At 37.6% G+C, this 19,347-nt stretch overlaps 3 protein-coding genes across 3 annotated transcripts; all 3 read right to left on the bottom strand.

Annotated features, from left to right (window-relative positions):
* Nucleotides 1-213: 213 nt before the first annotated feature.
* Nucleotides 214-1,845, bottom strand: LOC139995414 (myotrophin). The gene is made up of 3 exons (XM_072018859.1): nt 1,650-1,845; nt 1,273-1,383; nt 214-1,073 (listed from the first exon to the last, which is right to left on the bottom strand). Exons 1-3 carry the CDS (start codon nt 1,716-1,718, stop codon nt 897-899), a joined length of 357 nt encoding a protein of 118 aa, XP_071874960.1. The 5' UTR covers nt 1,719-1,845; the 3' UTR covers nt 214-896.
* A 636-nt stretch (nt 1,846-2,481) lies between these two features.
* Nucleotides 2,482-9,628, bottom strand: LOC139995413 (uncharacterized). The gene is made up of 2 exons (XM_072018858.1): nt 9,387-9,628; nt 2,482-3,529 (listed from the first exon to the last, which is right to left on the bottom strand). The coding sequence occupies exons 1-2, from the start codon at nt 9,502-9,504 to the stop codon at nt 3,186-3,188; spliced, it is 462 nt and encodes a 153-aa protein (XP_071874959.1). The 5' UTR covers nt 9,505-9,628; the 3' UTR covers nt 2,482-3,185.
* A 1,930-nt stretch (nt 9,629-11,558) lies between these two features.
* LOC139995704 (uncharacterized) lies at nt 11,559-18,208 on the bottom strand. The gene is made up of 4 exons (XM_074112121.1): nt 17,252-18,208; nt 14,640-15,713; nt 13,446-13,559; nt 11,559-12,935 (listed from the first exon to the last, which is right to left on the bottom strand). Exons 1-4 carry the CDS (start codon nt 18,170-18,172, stop codon nt 11,760-11,762), a joined length of 3,285 nt encoding a protein of 1,094 aa, XP_073968222.1. The 5' UTR covers nt 18,173-18,208; the 3' UTR covers nt 11,559-11,759.
* Nucleotides 18,209-19,347: the final 1,139 nt, after the last annotated feature.

Below are 19,347 nucleotides of genomic sequence, written 5' to 3'. Positions count from 1 at the left end.
TATAACTATAATAGATACAATTTGTATTTTTAACAATTGACATTTGACAAATAAATTTTGGTATATAAAACGTTTTAATATATATTTTATTTTTATTATTTAATTGTATATATATATTTTTTAATTAATATATATTATATTAATATATTGTAAGCAATAATATGTTGAGTAATAAATAAATGATAAATACAGGTTTAATAAAATACAATGATATACATAACAATGATGCACTGGTTTATTATTTTTGATTATTATACACCTTTAAAACTTCTTAAGACATGTTAGATAGTTAGTACCATAAAGATAGCTCTTTAATTTTCTTTTCTATAATTTATACATATCATTCTTGAAACTGAATTAAATTATGTAGTATCTTAATTCAAGCATTCAAATATTTCAATATATACTATAACTTTTTGTCACAAAAAGCTGTTTTAGTTAGTAGGTAGTTATAAAAAAATGTATAAAAGAAATTTGTAATATTTGTAAATTAATAACAAATATTTAAAAAACGATGCTGCTTCTTATAAATGTATCAAAATATCTCTTGCTATATAATGTTACATGCTTTAAAAATAAATTTGTTTCTATTGTTAGTTTGCAAAACAATCTGTATGATATAATATTTTAAAGCTGAAACTATATATAGTTTAAATCTCTAAGAGTAACCATATAAAAGAATATGAGTTCATGATTATATGCTCCAGATGTGCAATATATTATTATAAAACTACATGTGTGTACCTATATGTTTTTGTTTTTTAATTTAAAGTGTATAAATATGATAGCCTAGTCATATGCAGAAAATCAAGACAAAGCAATGGTGATACTCCTATGAGGAACATTAAAATACTAAAATAACAAAATTATTGCTTCATGATTTGTTTGGCTTTGTGCTAGTGGAATTTAAGCAATTCCTTGATCTCATCCTTTTCAGCAGCATCTAAATAATTTGTTCCATTTGGTGTCAATCCATCTGCTCTAGCTCCTTTTTCTAATAGTAGTTTTACGCAATTTGTATGTCCTTCCCAAATTGCTGCTAATAATGCTGTTATTCCATGTTTATCTGTTACCTGTAAGCAAATACATTTTGCTTAAATCATTGCAATACGATTCATTTTTAGTATAATTTCTCTAATGTTCATCTCTTACATTTCAAGTAAAATTAATAAAATATTATGTACAATGCTTAGTAAAAAGAAAGATAAATAAATTTTGAATATTTTTATGTTTCAATCTCACGCATATTATCTAATATTTATATATATTTACATTTGCATTTGCACCCTTTTCCAAAAGATATCTGACTACTTCACTTTGGCCATAATCAGCTGCATAATGTAGGGGTGTCCTTCCATCAATCATTTGATTGACGTCAATATTCTACCAACAGCAATATATTTAGACAATTTAATATATGTTCACTTGTAGGAAAAAATGTAAAACGATTTTGAAAAGGAAATATGAATGATTTTTACAACTATTAGTTTAATCGGGTAATTAATATTTTTTTATATGTTTTGAACTATATAAAATTCTATGAATTTTATATTAAACATCAAAATGCGATATCTTTTTATGACGTTTCTGAGTAGCGGCAATCAAAAAGCAACAGAAGAAAAAGATGATTTAATGTTTCATATATTTGCCTTTTTCTCAACGATATCCCGCACTTGCTCCAAATCACCATTTTTTATTCCCCACACGAGTTCACTCATTTTTGTTGTGAGCTATTAGAAAAATTTTATATATCACACAGCCTCTCAAATTTCTACGTTTATTCTAATCAGTTCACGTTCGTACTCACTCAAGTCTTACGTCCATTAAATTTGGTTAAACAGCGAATTTCGCTGGAACAATCTTTCCAGGCTGCCAACATATATAATAATAAAATGAAATCTTCTAAGATACCAACATTAAAGATAGCGTACTAAAGTCAGATAAAATGAACGATTTCTTGTTCCAATTAAATAACCAATGCTTATTTTATAACTACAACGGTATATGGTGATATTAAAAACAAGTAATTAACTATACCGTTTAACTTTCAATTTGTGTCTATATTCTAAATTCTCTCCAACTATGTATAGAAATAATGATAATAACAAGGTAGAAATTTTTTAATTTCTCGGTATTGCAAAAGTTATGCCTCTTTGTTTTTAATGTAAGTACAGTAATTTGGCGTATATAATTTTAAATTTATTTATTACAGCTGCTTTTTCATATTTCTTTAATTAAAATTCTATTAGTTATGTTTATAGTACATACGAATTACAAGATCAACTTAAATACTATTTATTCGTCCTGGATATAACTTCAATGATAATAAGATAGAGATTTCCCAAACACTTGGTAAAACAATTTTTTTCTTAAACAATTTAAAAGTTCAACAAATATTATGCACATTAATTTATATTAGGAAAATAGTTACGGTATATTGTATTCACTATCGTGTAAGGGATAAAAAGTACACAGTGTATGTAGTATTGAATTAAATAAGTATTAATTTAATCACATATAATTACAGTCACACATGTTTTTACATTACATACGCAAGACTTTCTACTTTTGGAGAAAAAGAAAGAATTAATTTTCTATGTGACAATTATTGTTTGGAGAAGGGAATAACAAAACGGCTATAGGAGCATCTAAGTCTCGACTTCCAGGACTAGGAGACTAAAGAAACTCAATATTTTCGAACAGATTCTGAAACACTGATATTACTTGTACATCATAGTTTATCAATGATAATGTTAACAATACGCTTACTTTTATTTAAGCTATGTATGTTTTGCTATTTTTTGATAAGTTCTTCGAGTTAACTCCTGAATTATATACAGTGTATAATTTTAGTCTCGCATTAAGTTAAGTCGAATTGCGTTGAAGGGTAACAGGATGTTGCAGTAAACCGCCTTCTCGTGATGAAGCAACGGGTATCGATGCGCGACGTTAAAAGTAATACATATTCTTTTTGCTTTAAGTAAAGACGTTACCGTTCTTTTCGACAAAAAATTCTCAACTAAAATTATTTTTTCCTGTTTCAGTTATTAAAAACAGTTATCTCAGAATACGATAACAGATCTTCGACTTCTACTTTTTAATCGACCGTTCAATTTATTGTAGTTTACAAAAGTCACGATCTGCATTTTTTTCGTTTCTTTGAAATTTTTTTTTAAATTTAGAATTTAAGCCTTCGCCGGAGCCGCTTCCGGGGTTTTCTCGGTCTCTACGATTTCCGTGGGTGGAGGCAAAGTCGGAATTTCTGGATATTCGAGTTTCGCTCCTTCTTCGCATTCGAAAATGGGACAACAGTCTGGGAACGTGGCAGTCTTATTTGTTTTATCTGAGAGTTTGCATTTCGGGTTAGCCTTCGGCAGTGGTCCACAGTCTTCAACGAGTTCGAAGAGACGACCAGAGTTATCGTCGGCTGGCACGCAAGTGGAACGGCCGCAGAATGGTGTCAAATCCCAGGATTTCGTTGGTTCGATGGTAGCGCATCTTGTTGAGGCGAAGCACATACCGGGGAAATCTAAAAAAAAAAGAGTTAGATAAAACTATATAATTTATATCACAAAATTAATCTTTGGCAGTAAGAAATTAAAGTTTCGAATTTGATAATTCTTATCAAAATGTTATTATAACATTCGTATAAAATTTTTGCATAAAATTAAATTCTTTCTAATTCTCTATGGTTTGTTATAATGTTATATCATAAGTAATTGAACGAGTAATCGAATATCGTAACAACTAGACAATCGCCAATATTTTTGCGGAATACAAGTTTCTGAATTACATAAAATATATTACATAAAGAAGATATCGGATTGATATGTTGCATTAACTAGAACACTAGATTTGATTACGTAACGGAACAGTCTTTTATGCAATAAAACGTAGCAAATGGTAGCCTTTCTTTGTGGAGAAAGGAATTCATATCGTTTAATTTACTAGGAATAACCGGAATCTTCTACCCGGAAGGTATTGCGTATTTAGAACTGGATTTTTTAACAAGTAAGAAACAAGAAGCGATTAATCATAGTCTATAATAAATATCCTTATAAAATACCAAATTATTTCCTTAAAAAAAAAAAAAAAATATACATGGCATTCAACATAGCTTTTTTTTTAAGAAGGAGCAAATCTATATAAGTGCAGTAAAGATGTTTTAAATTCCAAATGAATCATCAGCGGATTTTCACCAACTGTGACGTAAAAGTAAAATCTCATTCTATAAGAGCAACGACTTCTACAGACTGTGATTCTTCGACAGAATGCATCGGTACCGTACACGATGCGTGAACGTGCTGCATTATCTGATTACACGCACACCTGTGAAAGGTTTCATTACTTTCTAACATTAAGCCATTTTTAACGTCTCGTCGCGCCTTCTAAGTTTATACAGACACACAAACGCACGGTATTCCATTATAATGCGTCTCGATCGATCGTAGATAGATGACAGAGGAGTTTCATTGGTGCCGATCGAGCTAGAAACTTCAAGGAGAAATACTTTCACTGTCACACCGTGTTACCACTTGTGTAATTATCGCAAACTCTGACTAAGCCGATAGCCATACTTTTTTACTGTTTCTTTTTTCTATTATAGAGTTCCCTGGATTTAACAAGAAAAGTGAATCGCTTGAAACGATTAGAAGATGATTTAATAGGAAGCTTTTATCGCTTGGCAAGATAACGTAATACATCGAGAACTTTAAAATACTGCACAAGTTGAACCATTAAGATAAAAATTGTTTAAAGCAATTAAAAAATTACCAAAGTATCTGTCACTTAGGGGGTAAAGTATAAGTTGTTGTTCTTCACGTATTTGTGCATTGATATTTGTGTATTTCAGATCTACAGAAGGGACAATAATGGCAGAAAGAAAAGAAAATTTTATTCGAAAAAATTATTCAAAAGCTATTTAGTGTTCTTTCCTTTTTAACGATTCGACGTTTTAAACATTATGCAATATGAATGTCTAATTAATTATGAAAGGAAGACGCAATGGTCTCAAAAAATAACAAGTATGTCGCTCAAACATGAGTCGCTTGTTACCTTCTAGGAATAAGATTTATTTGAATAATGACGTGTCTGTTACCGTTTTCTCAATGCCAGTTTCGTTACGTCGAAGGCATAAAACGATGGGCGTTCACGCCAACGCTAAAAGTGCCGTGGTATACGGCACCGGTTCTTGCGGGCCATCTGAATCATAAGAAAGTGATTCGGGAGCCTTTATTCTAAATGATCGGATGTTCAATGGAATATTCGAAATCGAGGAACATTCTGACTCGATATCGATGAGATACAGATACAAGGTTTTTTCTTCTGATACTTTTAAACACCATAATCCATCTTTCATGCAAACTTCATACAGGGAATTAAGTGCTTAGCAAAATTATGATCATATAATAAAGCTCATAACTTCCAATTCATCGTAATGACATATTATTGATTTATTTGGAAGTAAAGCTAAATATAAAATTTAATTCTTAATGATCAAATTAATGGGCGATAACCAATATGGAATCTAGAATCATCGTTGCAACGTGAATTTGAAATTCCGTATACATGTGTACAACTGCACACAGTGCAATTGTTGCGAAAATGAAGTGAGTATGTGAGCAGTTTCACTTTCCTTTCTATATGGAACATACATGGTCTTAAAAAATGTTATTGAATGTGATTTACGCTAATTAATAGGAGGATTGCAGATTCGAGGGAAAGAGAAGCGTGCTATTCATACGCTAACTGAGAAAAGTAACTCGAAAAGAGAAAGGGATGATGAAGTCGACTTCATGGTTTGCTGTGCAATTTTGTTAATAACATTGTAAAATTGCTGGCTACGGAAAAACTTTAATCTGACGCCATTCACATGGTAAAAGGCAACAATTTCGACCGGTAAATTGGTAAAAATCGTAGGCTTTTTATCGCCATCACTGAGTTGAATACATTGATCTGGAAGGAGTTATAACATACAAACATGGTGCAAATTAATTTGTAATTTTCATGGAAAGAGCTCTGGTCTCGTCACTTCTAAAGCGAGCCATTTAAGGAAGAGGTATAAAGAATGATTTATAGTGGACATTCTTAGACTTTCACCGACATTAAAGATTCATCTGTCTGCAAGGGTCGACTTTCATGCTCGTAGGAGTAACGTTACGTTCACTCACTTTGTTTTTTTCGTTGCGGTTGGCTACGTTTCCGTCTGTTAACGCTTTTCATGGCTCGTGGATCATCAGTGACCCATGATATTCTAGATAGAAATAGAACTTTCATTGAACGGATAAATATGTTCTTCGCTATACTTAAGTAAGACAGATGAGCGGAAAGATCAACGTATCAGATGTATTAAAATGTTTACTTAGAGAACCTTACGTAGTGTGCATAGTTAGAGAAAACTAATGATATGAAACGTGTTAAGATATAACCAATTAAGTATTTGTCATCTTGAAATGAAATTACTTTACAATTTTACTTAATAATTATTTAAATCTAAGCACGTTTTATTGTGCTCATAATGTAGTATTCTCGCATATATTAGTTTATGATAGTGTATAACATAATAGCTTGTCAATTTCAATAACACTAATTAAATAGGAACTTGAGATAGAGATAATCATAGCTCCTGTCGTTTGGTTGTCCGATCGATAAATCTGTGATCTGACATTTCAATAAACACGCGATATTCTCGCGAAATAACACGTTATCTATTGTATGGTTAATCAATGATGCATGTCGCGTTTAGAAAATTAGTCACTCGTCACAGGCTACGATCACGAATTGCACGTCGAGAGAATAATCGAAGGGTAACGATCTCCCGGTTGGAAAGTCGCGAGGACAACGGAGTGCAATCAGCCTCTTTCTTTACGAATTTTCATTCTGGCCCCGCTTTCGTCGCCGATGACCCAACCCAAGACCTACTTTCTGTAATCATCCTGTTTCGAAACGGGTACACTCGAACGAATGTTCGTGACTGTGTAAAACTTAAGTTCAATGAGAACACGCGCACCTGCACTTAAATAGACATCACTTCTCGTTTTTTATATTTCGATGTATTCATTTTGTTATGCATAATAATATTTAATACATGCATAAGTTTTGTAAAGAAATTTACAAAACTTTGTAAAGGCTCTCCTGTTCATGAAAAGTACAATATTTATTGTATCGCATGTTTCAAAAAATTCATAGAGTAATAGTAAAAAATGTATCTCACATTTGTCTTATCTTTTTTTACAGATTACAAATTTTCGTTTGCATTATTTTCGTGTCACTCTGCATACTTATTGGCAAGCCAGTCGTGCGTAGAATGTGATTATAAAACGAAGTAAATAATCATCTAGCCGTCTTCTACTGAAAATTTCTTAATTTCACCCAATTTCATTATCCTTGTTTCGATAGGATATAAATAAAATGAATGTTCTTAATGCGCGAATGACGCCCAAGACATCGTACATAAACGTACCTACGACGACACCATGTTCAGCATTCGCCGCTAGCAACTCATCAGCAATTCGATTATTCATCGGAATCTAGGTCTGGAGCGAAAAATACGGAGTAACCAGGCCACAGTCTGTGAATCAGCAAGACGCTATCTTCAGATTGTTCTTAGATCCTTTTCAACGATCTCTAATTATAGATTATTGGAACGATCAGCAAACGAGGAGAATCAAGGACTATGTTCTGCACCATTAACGATTACCATCGATAAATGGTCCAGTCTCGTGACTTCACGGAAGATTTCTGTGTGATAAAAACCGCCAACTTGCTTCCTATTCGATTTGTATTCTTCGATTGTGTTCTTGAAACGTCGTTGTGTTTATGTATGTCTTATAATGATGTTTGTCTAGGTATACGCTACAGATGTTTTTACCTTTGAAGAATTACAATTTGCACCTCGTAGACTCGACACGCAAAAGATTGACTTTGCTGCGATAAATAGGATGGCAATTAATTATAAAAAGATGACATTATTCTAATAAGAGATTAAAAAGTGAAAAGTAGTTCTTGTAGAAGGTATCTTACGGTGAACGGTAGGTGAAGTCAAAGCTTCTCCGAACACGTAAACTCCATATAAAGAAAAGGCTGGAGGGCAGGTTGCGGGATCGATCGAAGAAGAAGAAACGAGTCTTCGCAGCACGAAGACTTTCACGCGATGATGGTCTTGTTATTGTTTCCTATTCTTCTGTTCGTGTAAGCGCGTTATTCATCTAAATTATCACATGACTGTGAATCTACAAATCGATGAAAACGCCTATCATCTCGATCAATCTTTTCCTTATTTTTTAAACGAGGAAAAATGTACATCTATCCGCCTTTGTTTGTACTGTTGCAAACATGTCACGACATGGTGAATAATGCGAGAGGACAAGATGGTAACGACAATGGTAGGGTGAAAAGAGCGTGGTTTCAAGGACCTGATTCCTCTATCGCGAATGGAAAGTAGAAGAAGCAGGAATTGTCAAATGAAACTGTGATTTATGCCCATTTCTGCAAACTCGTTGGTATGGTCGCTTCATTTGCAATTCTGGGAATGGCTTTCAAGTCGGACGACTGACGATCTGAGGTAAAGAATGGAGAAAATATCGAACAATTAACAAGATACGTTTTCGATTTTCTCTGCTGATCAGTTTGCTCTTCTAAAGTAATACTGATTCTTAGGCACACCTTATGCATGTGTGTTTTTTTTAAGTATTTTCTAAGTGATTTCAGTTTTGGCAAAATGATAAAAATCGTTTTACTTTCGTGTCACGTATGTACCGGATCACGTCTGTCGTTTCAAAGAACCGCCACGCCGTCATCCTGACATACGTTTCTAGGTAAGAATAATACTGTTTGTGGTAGCACGATTGGATGTTGTTGATGCAATGGAAAAAGGGGAAAAGAATTTATTCGAGTAAAATCGATTGATTTGACAAAATTATGGTGGATAGTATTCTTTTTCTACATGTAATAATTTTGGTGTACTTTAGATTCTAAACTACTTTAAATTGTGACGTTTTGTAAAAAATGTTTTACCTTCACAGTATGGCACAGCTTGCTGTAGTTTTGGAACAACAGACATACAGAAATATGTTATGTTTCATGAGATTCATTATAACAAGTTTTACCTACATTGCTTAATCACTATTTAAATATTTAAAAAAATTTTAGAACTATCTTTCATTATCTGGCATAGTGTAATTGGCTTCGTTAGAATTGGCGACCAAATCCATTTACCAGGCTTTCCTAAACGCCTGACAAAAAATATTAGATATTGGTACCACGATATTATTTCATATTTCTATGTGCGCGAGGGAGGCCTAGATATACATATTGCAGGGAACTACATAAACCTTTCAAATTCCAGAAACGTTCAAAAAGAAAGAAAGAAAAATAGAAAGACTCACCGCGAAGAACGTCAGCAGGTATGAGTCTTCTAAACGTTTTAGGACGTTCTTCCTCCTTCTTCTCCTCGGCGGCGAAAACGATCGCTGCGACAAGCAACAGGACCGGGACGAGCTTCATGATCTCGACGATGACACGGACAGAGAGAGAGGAAGGAGAGAGCAGACCCAGCGTACCTCTGAAGAGGAAAGGAAAAAAAGGATCTTCGTGTACTCTGATTAAGACTGGTTGGGTCCGATTCTCGTGCCGGCATTTTATAGCTGTTCATGGGGCGGGGTCCTGTCGTCCCCACCAAACATTTATAGTCTCTCACCTCTTGAACCACCAGTCACCAAAGAATCGTTCGCGTCCCCCGATGCTCGATCGTGTGAGCTCCTCGTTCCTTGACGACGGACGTGCATGTATACACCTAATCGGTACATGAAGTGTACGATAATATACATATATACTTTGCTCTCACACCATCGAAATATGTAAATCGAATCAAATCCACGACCAATGTATTCCACTTGAGAGCGGTACATATGACAAAGTGGGTTACCATTTGGTTTACGGATCTTTCATTCTTTTTTTCCTCGTTTCCTTTTTGATTTTGTTATACCAAGTTTCTTGGGTCGCTACTTTTATTCATTCATTAGCGATGATCAAAGAATCCTTGATTCGATTAATTAGGAGAGAGTCCCAAAAGTATTCGTGGTCTCTTAATTAGTGCATCTATACGATTGATATCTCCGTAGGAGAATAAAGATTTAATAAAGATACACGCTATATTAGTTAAGTCTTTCACTGGCATAAATATTATGAAGAAATAACGATGTAATATATTAAGAATAATTAGTTTAACGAACGTTACTAAAAGTTGGAAGAATACTTCTGTAACCAATTGTACTTTCAACAGATTGTCGATAGCTAATGTATTAATTAGCGCTCTATGGATATGTGATTCAAGTTTTCTATCGTAATTTTAGCATAAGGTACAAATCGAAGTAAAAGTTTATATGAATCCAAATTCGTGACCAAGTATATTATATTCAGTTCAGTGAGCATCAATTTTACAACGTCGAACAAAGGGGACTAACAACTTGTTCGTGATCGGGTCACGTGTCGCGAAATCGTCATTGTATTCGAGGAAAAGAGGCTGGGGCTAACCCGTTCTCCTTTCGTTCGCCGGTTTCGTCGTTCTACCACGCACGATGCGCTCTCTTGGAGGCTGAAACAGTCGAATCTTTCACAAAACATAGCTTACCACATCACGAGTTTGCCATTATAAAAACTTGTAAAAGCGTATCGCATATACTTACTCGATGGTAATTGCCAAGCGATTAGGATGCACGCGTGCCCGTTTCGTAGGGTTGATGCAGAAATTTCGACGGCGATGTTTCGTGTCTGTTAAACTATATTCCTTTTAACCAACTTTCGCTGTTTCATTGCAGTATCCTGTGGCCAATTAAGCAAGTGGCGTTCTCTCGAGAGCACCACTGTCGCGTAAGAAAACAATAATAACGGGTCATAGAGAGTTTCTTCCGGGCTATTTGAGCCAACAAGTAGGAAGCTAATCGGGCCTGGATACCTTATGGTTAATAACGTTTACGTAACAACCGTACGCAATATAGAAATTACGATCGAACTTTAAAAAAATGGAGCTGATAATACCGTTTCTTTAACGTTCGCCAGTTACCACGAACCTGCTCGGTGTGCGATAAATTTATTAACCGCGCAATCGCGTTTTATCATTCTGTTATGCATAATTAACAAGCTGAAATTATGAAAAGGTGATTGCAAAGTAAAATCGCGCGATATCACGGAGGAAAGTAAAGAAGAAAGGGAAAGTTGCCTAGTGGCATCGTTCTTCCGAGTGAAGAGACTGTAACCTTCTGAATCACCGATCTCGGAACAAGTTCGTGGTATTTCAAGCGTTAGAGATCCTGTCTTATACCATGAATGTCATTTCTGTAAACAGGTACGTGTTCAGACTTATATCGAAATACACGACGCTCAACCATTCCTTCAGAATAATTTTTGATGATGTTGATATTATAAATAACGTTACAGGGATTCCACGAGCTTGTTCTAACATACGTTTGACGTTTATTAATTTCTACGCTATCATGGATCCCTAACGATGGTGAGGCAAGGAACACAGAAAAAGGTATATGTCAGGAAGAAGAGTGAAATTTGTGCTCATTTGCTAGAACAATTTAATAATGTCATCCGTACAATTTCGATTCGCATTTACTAAACTGGTGTCTCTAATCATCTCCTTTGCTTCTGCTCTATTCTAGAATATACTCTGCTTGAAGATGTTGAACCTCTCCTGCGGAAATGTTCCTGTATTGCCGTCCTTAGCTAGATCTCTTCGAGTACCTTGTCCCTACTTACTTCACTGACCATTCTTCGACGATTTCCTTCTTCGGTGGGGAAAGACGTAACAACGGAGGTAACTTAAGTTCTCCTGCCAATGCACCAGCTTCGGCGGATGCCTCTGAAGTCGCCGCAGCGGCGGATGCAGAAGCTTGTGCTTCCGCAGCAGCGGAGGCGGATGCTTGTGCTACACCAGCGGTGTTCTCTGCTTGTGCTGAGGCTTCTGCTTCCGCCTCAGCAATGGCGTTCATTGCGGTCGCACGAGCTGCGGCTGCGTCTGCGACTGCTCTGGCTTTTGCGGCCGCAACGGCGGCAGCTGCTGCATCTGCTTCCGTTTTCACCGCAGTTTCGGCAACTTTAAGGGCGAGTTGTGTTGCCTTGGCAGCAGCGGCGGCTTTAGCCTGGGCTTCGGCGGCGGCTGCAGCCTCAGCTTGCGCTAGCTCGTTCGATTTTTCAGCTTGGAGCGCAGCACGAGTATTCGCAGTAGCGGCGTTCGTTGCAAGCGCTTCCGCCTTTCCGGAGGCAGCCCTGGCCAAGGCCACGGCCGACTCAGCTTCCTCAGCAGCCTCTGCGGCCTCTAAGCTAGCCTTCGTCGCGATTGCTGCAGCAGCAGCGGCTTTTCCTTGTGCTGCAGCTGCAGCAGCAACCAACGCAGCAGCACTGTTGCTGGATTCACCTGCATTCGCGGCAGCAGCCGCTGCCGATTTTGCTTGCGCAGCGGCGGCGGCTTGTGCCTCTGCTGCAGCTTGTCCCGCGCCAAGGGTAGTTGCGATAGCCTCGCCAGAGGCCGCCGCTACTTCCGACGCCCCGGTTCCTAGTTTCTTTCCAAGGATGGGTTCACCCTTTAGTATGAGCTCGTCCTTCGTGGCAGTCGTCACGCTCGCTATCTCGGTCTCTGACGTCAATGTCTCGCTTTCTGACGCCAATGCCTCGTCTTCTGAAGCCAATGTCTCACTTCCTGACACCAATGTCTGGCTTCCTGACACCAACGTCTCGATTTCTGAAGACGATGACGCTTCGGTCTTGACCTTCCCTACTTGCGCAGTGGCAATGATTGGTTTGCTTGCGCTGGCCAGACCCCAAACCAGCAGGGACACCGCGAGTATCGATGGAATCTTCATCTTCGAGGCTGCTTCGCAAGATTGATGCCGATTGGGACACGATTTGCCCGTTTTATACGGCCATTGGCAATTGTGAAAACATTGTTGTTATTACGTAAAATGTTGTTTCATGGGTTTCTAAATATTTCTTTATCTTTTCTCGTCGATATCTTTATTGGTCGAACCGGAGTTTATTTAGGTGGATTCGAGTCTGAAATATACCGTTTGTTTCCTTTCCGGGCTGGTTTGACGTTGTTCGAATTGTTGTAAGATTTTGGCGGCGAACATTTATTATTTCAATTGTATCGAATGACCCAAAAGTAAAGTAATTATTTTTAGAACCCGTGTTTTGGGAGAAAAACAAACGTTTGGGAATTTTATCGGTATTTTAATTATTCTATTACAAGTATTTGTTACATTTAAAATTATGAAAAATATTATATACATATTTATATCTTCTAGCGTGAAATGCTGCTTTTAACATAGAATGCAAATGTCGTAATTGACATTGAACACTTTTACTAAGATAGCATGCATTTCACCTTTTCAAGATGTTGTATTCTTGCTTTCTCTTAATTAAAAGTGACTCTGGATATTCACCGTGCTTATGCTGAGTGCTTGGTATTCTTCATTAATTCGAAATGTTGTTTTCTTATTTGCTACTTTCTCGAGTCTATCATTTAATGATTCAATGTTCCAATATTTCATCGAATCCTGTGGCACAAATGTTTAAATCAGTTGTTATTTGACTATTATTACTTGCTACTGTGATTTGGACATTTAAATATTTTTAGTGTAGTTTATATTTTTCAATATTTAGAGACAATATTTAGAGTGACAGCAAAATAAAAAATTGCAAAGAAGACAATTGAAGAAGTTAAAGGCAAATGAAAGTAAATTTATTTATTATTTCATAGTCTACAAATACATTCGATTAAAATAACATGCTTCACGTAATTATTAAATATTGTAGATGCTATAAAAGATAAGCTAATCTCTTATCTACTTTCCAATGTATGCATTAAACAATCACTATTTCGTTTTGCATAATTATTCAGTTGTACTTGATAATCCAATACTTATCGACCAATGTACCCGTGCATGATTAAGTAATTAAACACCGGTTTTAAAGTACATCAATTTAAATAAGTTAATTGAAGTTTGCATATTTTTGTGATAATTTATACTCGTATATTTAGTAAGTGTTATTTACTAATTTACTAATTGTGAATACTTATTGTTTTAATCTAGATTAATTTAATGCAATCGGTCTGATGTAAGACAACTATATTTAACGTATATTTATATGCAATCGAATTATACACACATACATATGTATTATATGTTCAAAATACAAGCTACTTTGTCGTACTCTATGTTAGAAACATTTATCAAATATACAAGATTATAAGAAGACATTTATTAATTGTTTAAGCTTTCAGATACTAGAAATCGCAGGCTGCTCTACCGTCGCCGACATCCAACATCGTATAGGCAAGCCGGCATGACTTCAACTCATCAATCTCACGAAAGGTTCTATGGGGGATCCATCTATCAAAAAGGATTGGAGAAAAGGAAGACAACGAAAATCATCAAGAAAATACATATTTGCTAAAACAGTGGACCTTTATTATCACGTAGGTAAGCTCACTTCGACAATGTTACTTTTAATTTTTATCGACTCCGTCTGTCGTTCTCTAATCATATTCAAATAATTTTCTATCGTGTTCCATCAGAAATTTCTCAAAATCGTCTAAGAAAGACTTCCTCTTGTCCCCTTCAGATACCCCTTCATTTTCCGTCCTTCTCTAAAGCACCTAAGCTGGCACTAGCTTCAGCTAAGGCTTTAGCTTCAGCGATTGACTGAGCCGCGGCACCAGCGTCCCGTCCAAGTCCTATAATAGCTCCATCTCCGATAGCTGCGGCTGCGCTGGCCTTCGCTGCGGCGGAAGCTTCCAGTTGTGCGGTTTGCGAGTTCTCGCTAGCCCAGTTGGCAGATCCCTCAGTGGCTGCTGCACCTGCGATCCGCGAAGCGGATTGTGCCTCTGCTGCAGCGGCAGCTTCTGCGCTGCCAGCGTCAGCGGCCAACACGGCGGCCTTACTAGTAGCGGCAGCGGTGTTTTCCGAGGAAGCGGTGGCCTTTGTTTCCGTAGCGGCTGCAGCAGCGGCGGTTTGGGCGGCCAATGCGGCGGACCATTTCGATTGAGCGGCGGATTGTTCCGCTTTGAGGGTGGCACCTGCTTCAGCGGCGGCTGAGGTGGCGACACGTTTCTCTAGATCGCTGGAGGTATCTTGAGCGGTCGTGGCCGCTCTGGAGGAGGCCTGGGCGCGCTGCAGCGCGGATGCGGTTGCGGCAGCCGCGGCGTCCGCGCGAGCGGAGGCAGCTCGTTGCTCAGATTGAGTTTTCAACGCTATCAAAGCCTTTTCCTGTGCCAGCAGCTGTGCCTGCGTTGCTTCTTTTACAGCGGCAGCAGCTTTAGCCTCAGCAGCAGCGGACGCTGCCGACGCACGCAGGTAAGCCTCAGCGAGGGCCAAGGCAGAAGCTTTCGCTTTGCTGGATGCCTTAGCCTCTGCGGCTGCAGTTGCCTTGGCACTAGCCAGAGCCGCAGCAGTGCTCTCGCCGAGTTTCGGAGCGCCGTTCTCCTTTCGCTTCGCGCTAGTGTCCACGTTCTTCAGTAGGAGTTGCTCCACGAGGATAGACTCCTGCTTGGGGGCACCGAGTTCCACGATACTTGCGTGCACCAGGCCCCATGTGAGCAGGCACGTGACGAAAATCGCTGGGATCTGCATGGTCGACGGAACTTTGCCGATTGATGCCGATTCTTCCGGCACGCGCCAGTTATATACCGGGGGTTGCAGTTGTACAAATAATTAGGGCAAGCGTAGGGACTATGCAGTTGTGTAAATGCAAGGAGGTTGTTGCGATTGGCTACTCGCTGTTTCGCTTTGTTATTCTTGTCTTGATAAAGTTGTAACTTATTTTTTCGGGTCCAGGTAGTGTTTACAGGTGTGCTTTGCTCTTCCTGGTGAGAAACATGTGTAATTTTTGTTGCTCCAGCAGAGTTTTGCGTAGAAAGCAAATGTTTGGTGAAATAATAAAAGGATATGGTTGTCTGTTGTTCTACGGTATTTGAAAAAAAATTTTTGGATTCGATGTTCAATATTATTTATCGATAATGTATATATTTAGAATTTTGAGGTATCAAAGCGTATTGTATGTACAAGATAATTTAATATGATAACTTATCAATGAAAGTAATTTTTAAATACAATACAGATATTTCTTTCGAAATTACGTCAGTAGCCATATGCTCATAAGATCTTGAATAGTACTTTAAAATTAGCATAGTAAATTAACTATGACAGTCTAAAACAATTTGAAACGTCTTATAGTTTAGACTTGTTCAGTTTAGACTTGTTTTAATATTTTGATGTATAGATCAACAATTGTTATATTAACAATTGCAATAATTATTATTGTAAGTAATATGTACTTGTATCTACATGTCGTGTACATTTTAATACACTCTTTTTATACATTTTATACACATTTATTTCAAAAAATATATCGAGGGTAAAAGTCTAATCTAGCTTTAATTAGTCAATTAATTTAATTAATTAATTAATCAAACCGACATCAATAGGATTATTTCTATATAAAGTAACACACTAGTTTATTATTCATTTTTTAAACATTTTATTTACATCTTTCTATTTTTACATCTTCTCTTGAACGACAATGACATGTTACAAATGATGTCTTAAATTCCGTGGGGAAATAAGATACGTAAGATAAAATACGTAAGATCGTATTCTTCGTAGTCTTGTTTCAAATAAAAATTAAGAAATTCGATGGAACGAATCTATTCATTGTGAATTTGGTGTAGAATTTTAAAAAATTATGCGAGGAAAGTCTTTGTTTTCACCATGTTCAAATGTAATTACGTGATAACTATCGTTCAAACTTCCTCATATACTTATGTAATACATATATTATGAGACTACGTTAAATTGTTTCATTGTATTTAATTAATTTCTTTCAAACAATAGGGTTTATGAAAAACTCATCAAAGAAGAAAGATTCAGACAGTTCTATTATATATCGTTTCATTGTAACATAAAACAAATGAAAGAGAATCAAAATATAGGAGGAGAGCTTATAGTCAGGGAAGGAAGAAAGCATTCGCAAAGATTTCGGGTTGCTACGACAATTTATTTCCACTAAAACAATACACGGACGAATCTCAGTTGTGCTAATCATTATCTGCCTTCAAATAATTCCGCCAGTAGTCATCATGTTTAACCAAATTATCAAAGATAGTCGCGTTTGTCCCTTCGACAATGTCTTTCGTCTCTTGACCTTTGCTCTGGCTTAAACATCTACCAATTATCTTGTCTCTCGTTTAATCGGTCTTCGTTATACGTAACTTTTTCTCGTTGATGACTTTCTTCGCCCAACCGCTGGCTTTGGTCGCGGCTTCGGCTTCCGCAGCAGCGACGGCTTCCGCCGTGACCAGCAGAGTTTCAGCCTGTGCTACAGCGGAGGCTTCCGCGTTAGCTGCTTGAGATTGCAGCTGAACGGCGGTGGCAGCTTGAGCGGTGGCGGTTGCCTGTGCGCTCTGCGACTGGTCGACGGCAACTTTGGCCTTGGCCAGTGCTATTTCCGCTTCGGCTGCGAGTTTAGTGGCCTCGGATTCGGCGCTAGCCGCTAGTCTAGCCTTAGCTAATAAACCGGCGGCCGCTTTCTTGGCGAGTTCCGCCTTAAGCGAGGCTTCCGCTGCGGCTTTCGCTTCAGCTGCCGAAGCTTTCTTGGCGATGTTTGCTTCGGCGTTGGCCCTCACCTGGGCCTCAGCAGAAGCCTCAGAGGCGGATGCAGAAGCTTTGGCAGCTGCACTAGCTGCGGCCGTCAATTGCGCCGCCCTCTCTGTCGCTGACATGGCGGCTTCGCTGGACCCAGCCGCGGCTGTCAACAACTTGCTGGCTAATTCGCTCGCTTTGATAGCTTCTTCACGCTTAGCGATAGCGATGGCAATCGCAGCGCTCGCTCCAGCTTGCGCGCTCTCTGTGTCTTTGGCCTGCTTGGTCGCAGCAGCGGCTGCAGCCCGCGCGGCAGCGTTCAACTCCATGCTCAGGCCCACATTCTGCGATGCTCTGGCGACTTTGATTCCGTTCTCCATCGAGGCACCGAGCGCGTCAGACCCATCGCCGAGTAGTTCCGGTAAAGAAGGCGCGGATGGCTTGAGCTCCTTCTCGCGCTTTACCACGTGGCCCTCGGCCACACCACCCCAGACCAGCAGAGACGTAACCAGTATTGCTGGAATCTTCATCTTCGACGCAGCTTCGCTGATTGATGCCAATTCCGAACAGCATTCGCGGTTATATACTGATGTCCGGACAATTGTAAAAACAGCAGGTGTTTTGCATGAAATTCGCGTCTGTTCTGACGCCACCCTAAAATATTGTTTCAACGGGTTACTGGAGGAGAGGATCTTCCGTGCTGGAGCTGCATATTATTAAGACACGTTTATTTAGGTGTAGTGATTGTTTATAGTTAAATATCTTTATCTTGCCACGCACCTTTCGGGAGCATTTCCTTGAAGAGTGGGAGAAGAAGGGACTTTACATTGGGGGAAATTTGGAAAAGAACAGAAACGAATTGATAGAGTTATGGTAGTTTGATGGTCATAGTTTTAGCATCTATGTTGTTCCTCTTTTTTTGCAAATATGTACTCTTACGAAATAGTTTAGAGTAGGCTGAAATTTTCAAAGGAATCTTTCTCAAGCTATCGCTGAAGTATTCAAATATTTGAATGAATCCTCGAGTCTTGTTACTCGATTAGGCAGGGAGCTAAATTATCATTGACTCAGGCTAATTCTGCTAACAGAAATTTCGCACGTTTGCGATTGCACGTTAACAATGAATTTCTTTGATCGATACGATCAAAGTAGTGGAAAGCGAGTAAACATTATGGGCAAATGAGCAAATAATGTGAAGAACATCTTTATTCCAATAGTGACATTATTATGACAATTGGTCACAGTAAAAGCTACTTATCCAGCATTGAAACAAATGTGTTGAGACGATAATATAATGTAATGAACTTAAATGTATTACGAAAATTTACAATAATGTTGGAATGGAAAATTATGAAGGTTCAAGGATATAGAACATTGGTAAGGATATTTCAGATTCAGTTTTAAAATAGAAATGAAACACTTTCATAGTTTTTATTTTACTATATACGTTGGACTATGTTCTATAGGGACAATCATCTTAAAGAAAGAGGATAATATATAATACAATCATGCAACGAAATCCGAAGTTTAGTTGAATAAATCATATAATTAACGTTTTTTTCTTCTTATATTAATATTATTAAATTTGTTGAAAATTTTACAGTGTTATAATGATATTATCAACAATTGTATAACCATATAATTTCATAAAAATATTATGCGTGTTGATGGTACTTTATAATACCGATCAACGTCATTGCTTTCA

Source organism: Bombus fervidus, chromosome 16 (genome assembly GCF_041682495.2).
Source record: "Bombus fervidus isolate BK054 chromosome 16, iyBomFerv1, whole genome shotgun sequence".
In the NCBI taxonomy this organism is placed as follows: domain Eukaryota; kingdom Metazoa; phylum Arthropoda; class Insecta; order Hymenoptera; family Apidae; genus Bombus; species Bombus fervidus.
The sequence above is the reverse complement of the archived record's forward strand: the minus strand, read 5'-3'. Positions and strand labels throughout refer to the sequence as shown.

Excerpts from the sequence above, each read along its gene's own strand:
- LOC139995413 (XM_072018858.1), bottom strand. The coding sequence starts at position 9,504 with ATGAAGCTCGTCCCGGTCCTGTTGCTTGTCGCAGCGATCGTTTTCGCC. Across the intron at positions 3,530-9,386 it reads ACCTGCTGACGTTCTTCGCG|ATTTCCCCGGTATGTGCTTC; the intron begins GTGAGTCTTTCT and ends TTTTTTTTTTAG.
- LOC139995414 (XM_072018859.1), bottom strand. The coding sequence starts at position 1,718 with ATGAGTGAACTCGTGTGGGGAATAAAAAATGGTGATTTGGAGCAAGTG. Across the intron at positions 1,384-1,649 it reads GGGATATCGTTGAGAAAAAG|AATATTGACGTCAATCAAAT; the intron begins GCAAATATATGA and ends TGCTGTTGGTAG. Across the intron at positions 1,074-1,272 it reads AAAAGGGTGCAAATGCAAAT|GTAACAGATAAACATGGAAT; the intron begins GTAAATATATAT and ends ATTTGCTTACAG.
- LOC139995704 (XM_074112121.1), bottom strand. The coding sequence starts at position 18,172 with ATGAAGATTCCAGCAATACTGGTTACGTCTCTGCTGGTCTGGGGTGGT. Across the intron at positions 13,560-14,639 it reads CTTTAGAGAAGGACGGAAAA|GATTCGATGAAATATTGGAA; the intron begins TGAAGGGGTATC and ends TTTGTGCCACAG. Across the intron at positions 12,936-13,445 it reads AAGCACTCAGCATAAGCACG|TGCCAATGGCCGTATAAAAC; the intron begins GTGAATATCCAG and ends TGTTTTCACAAT.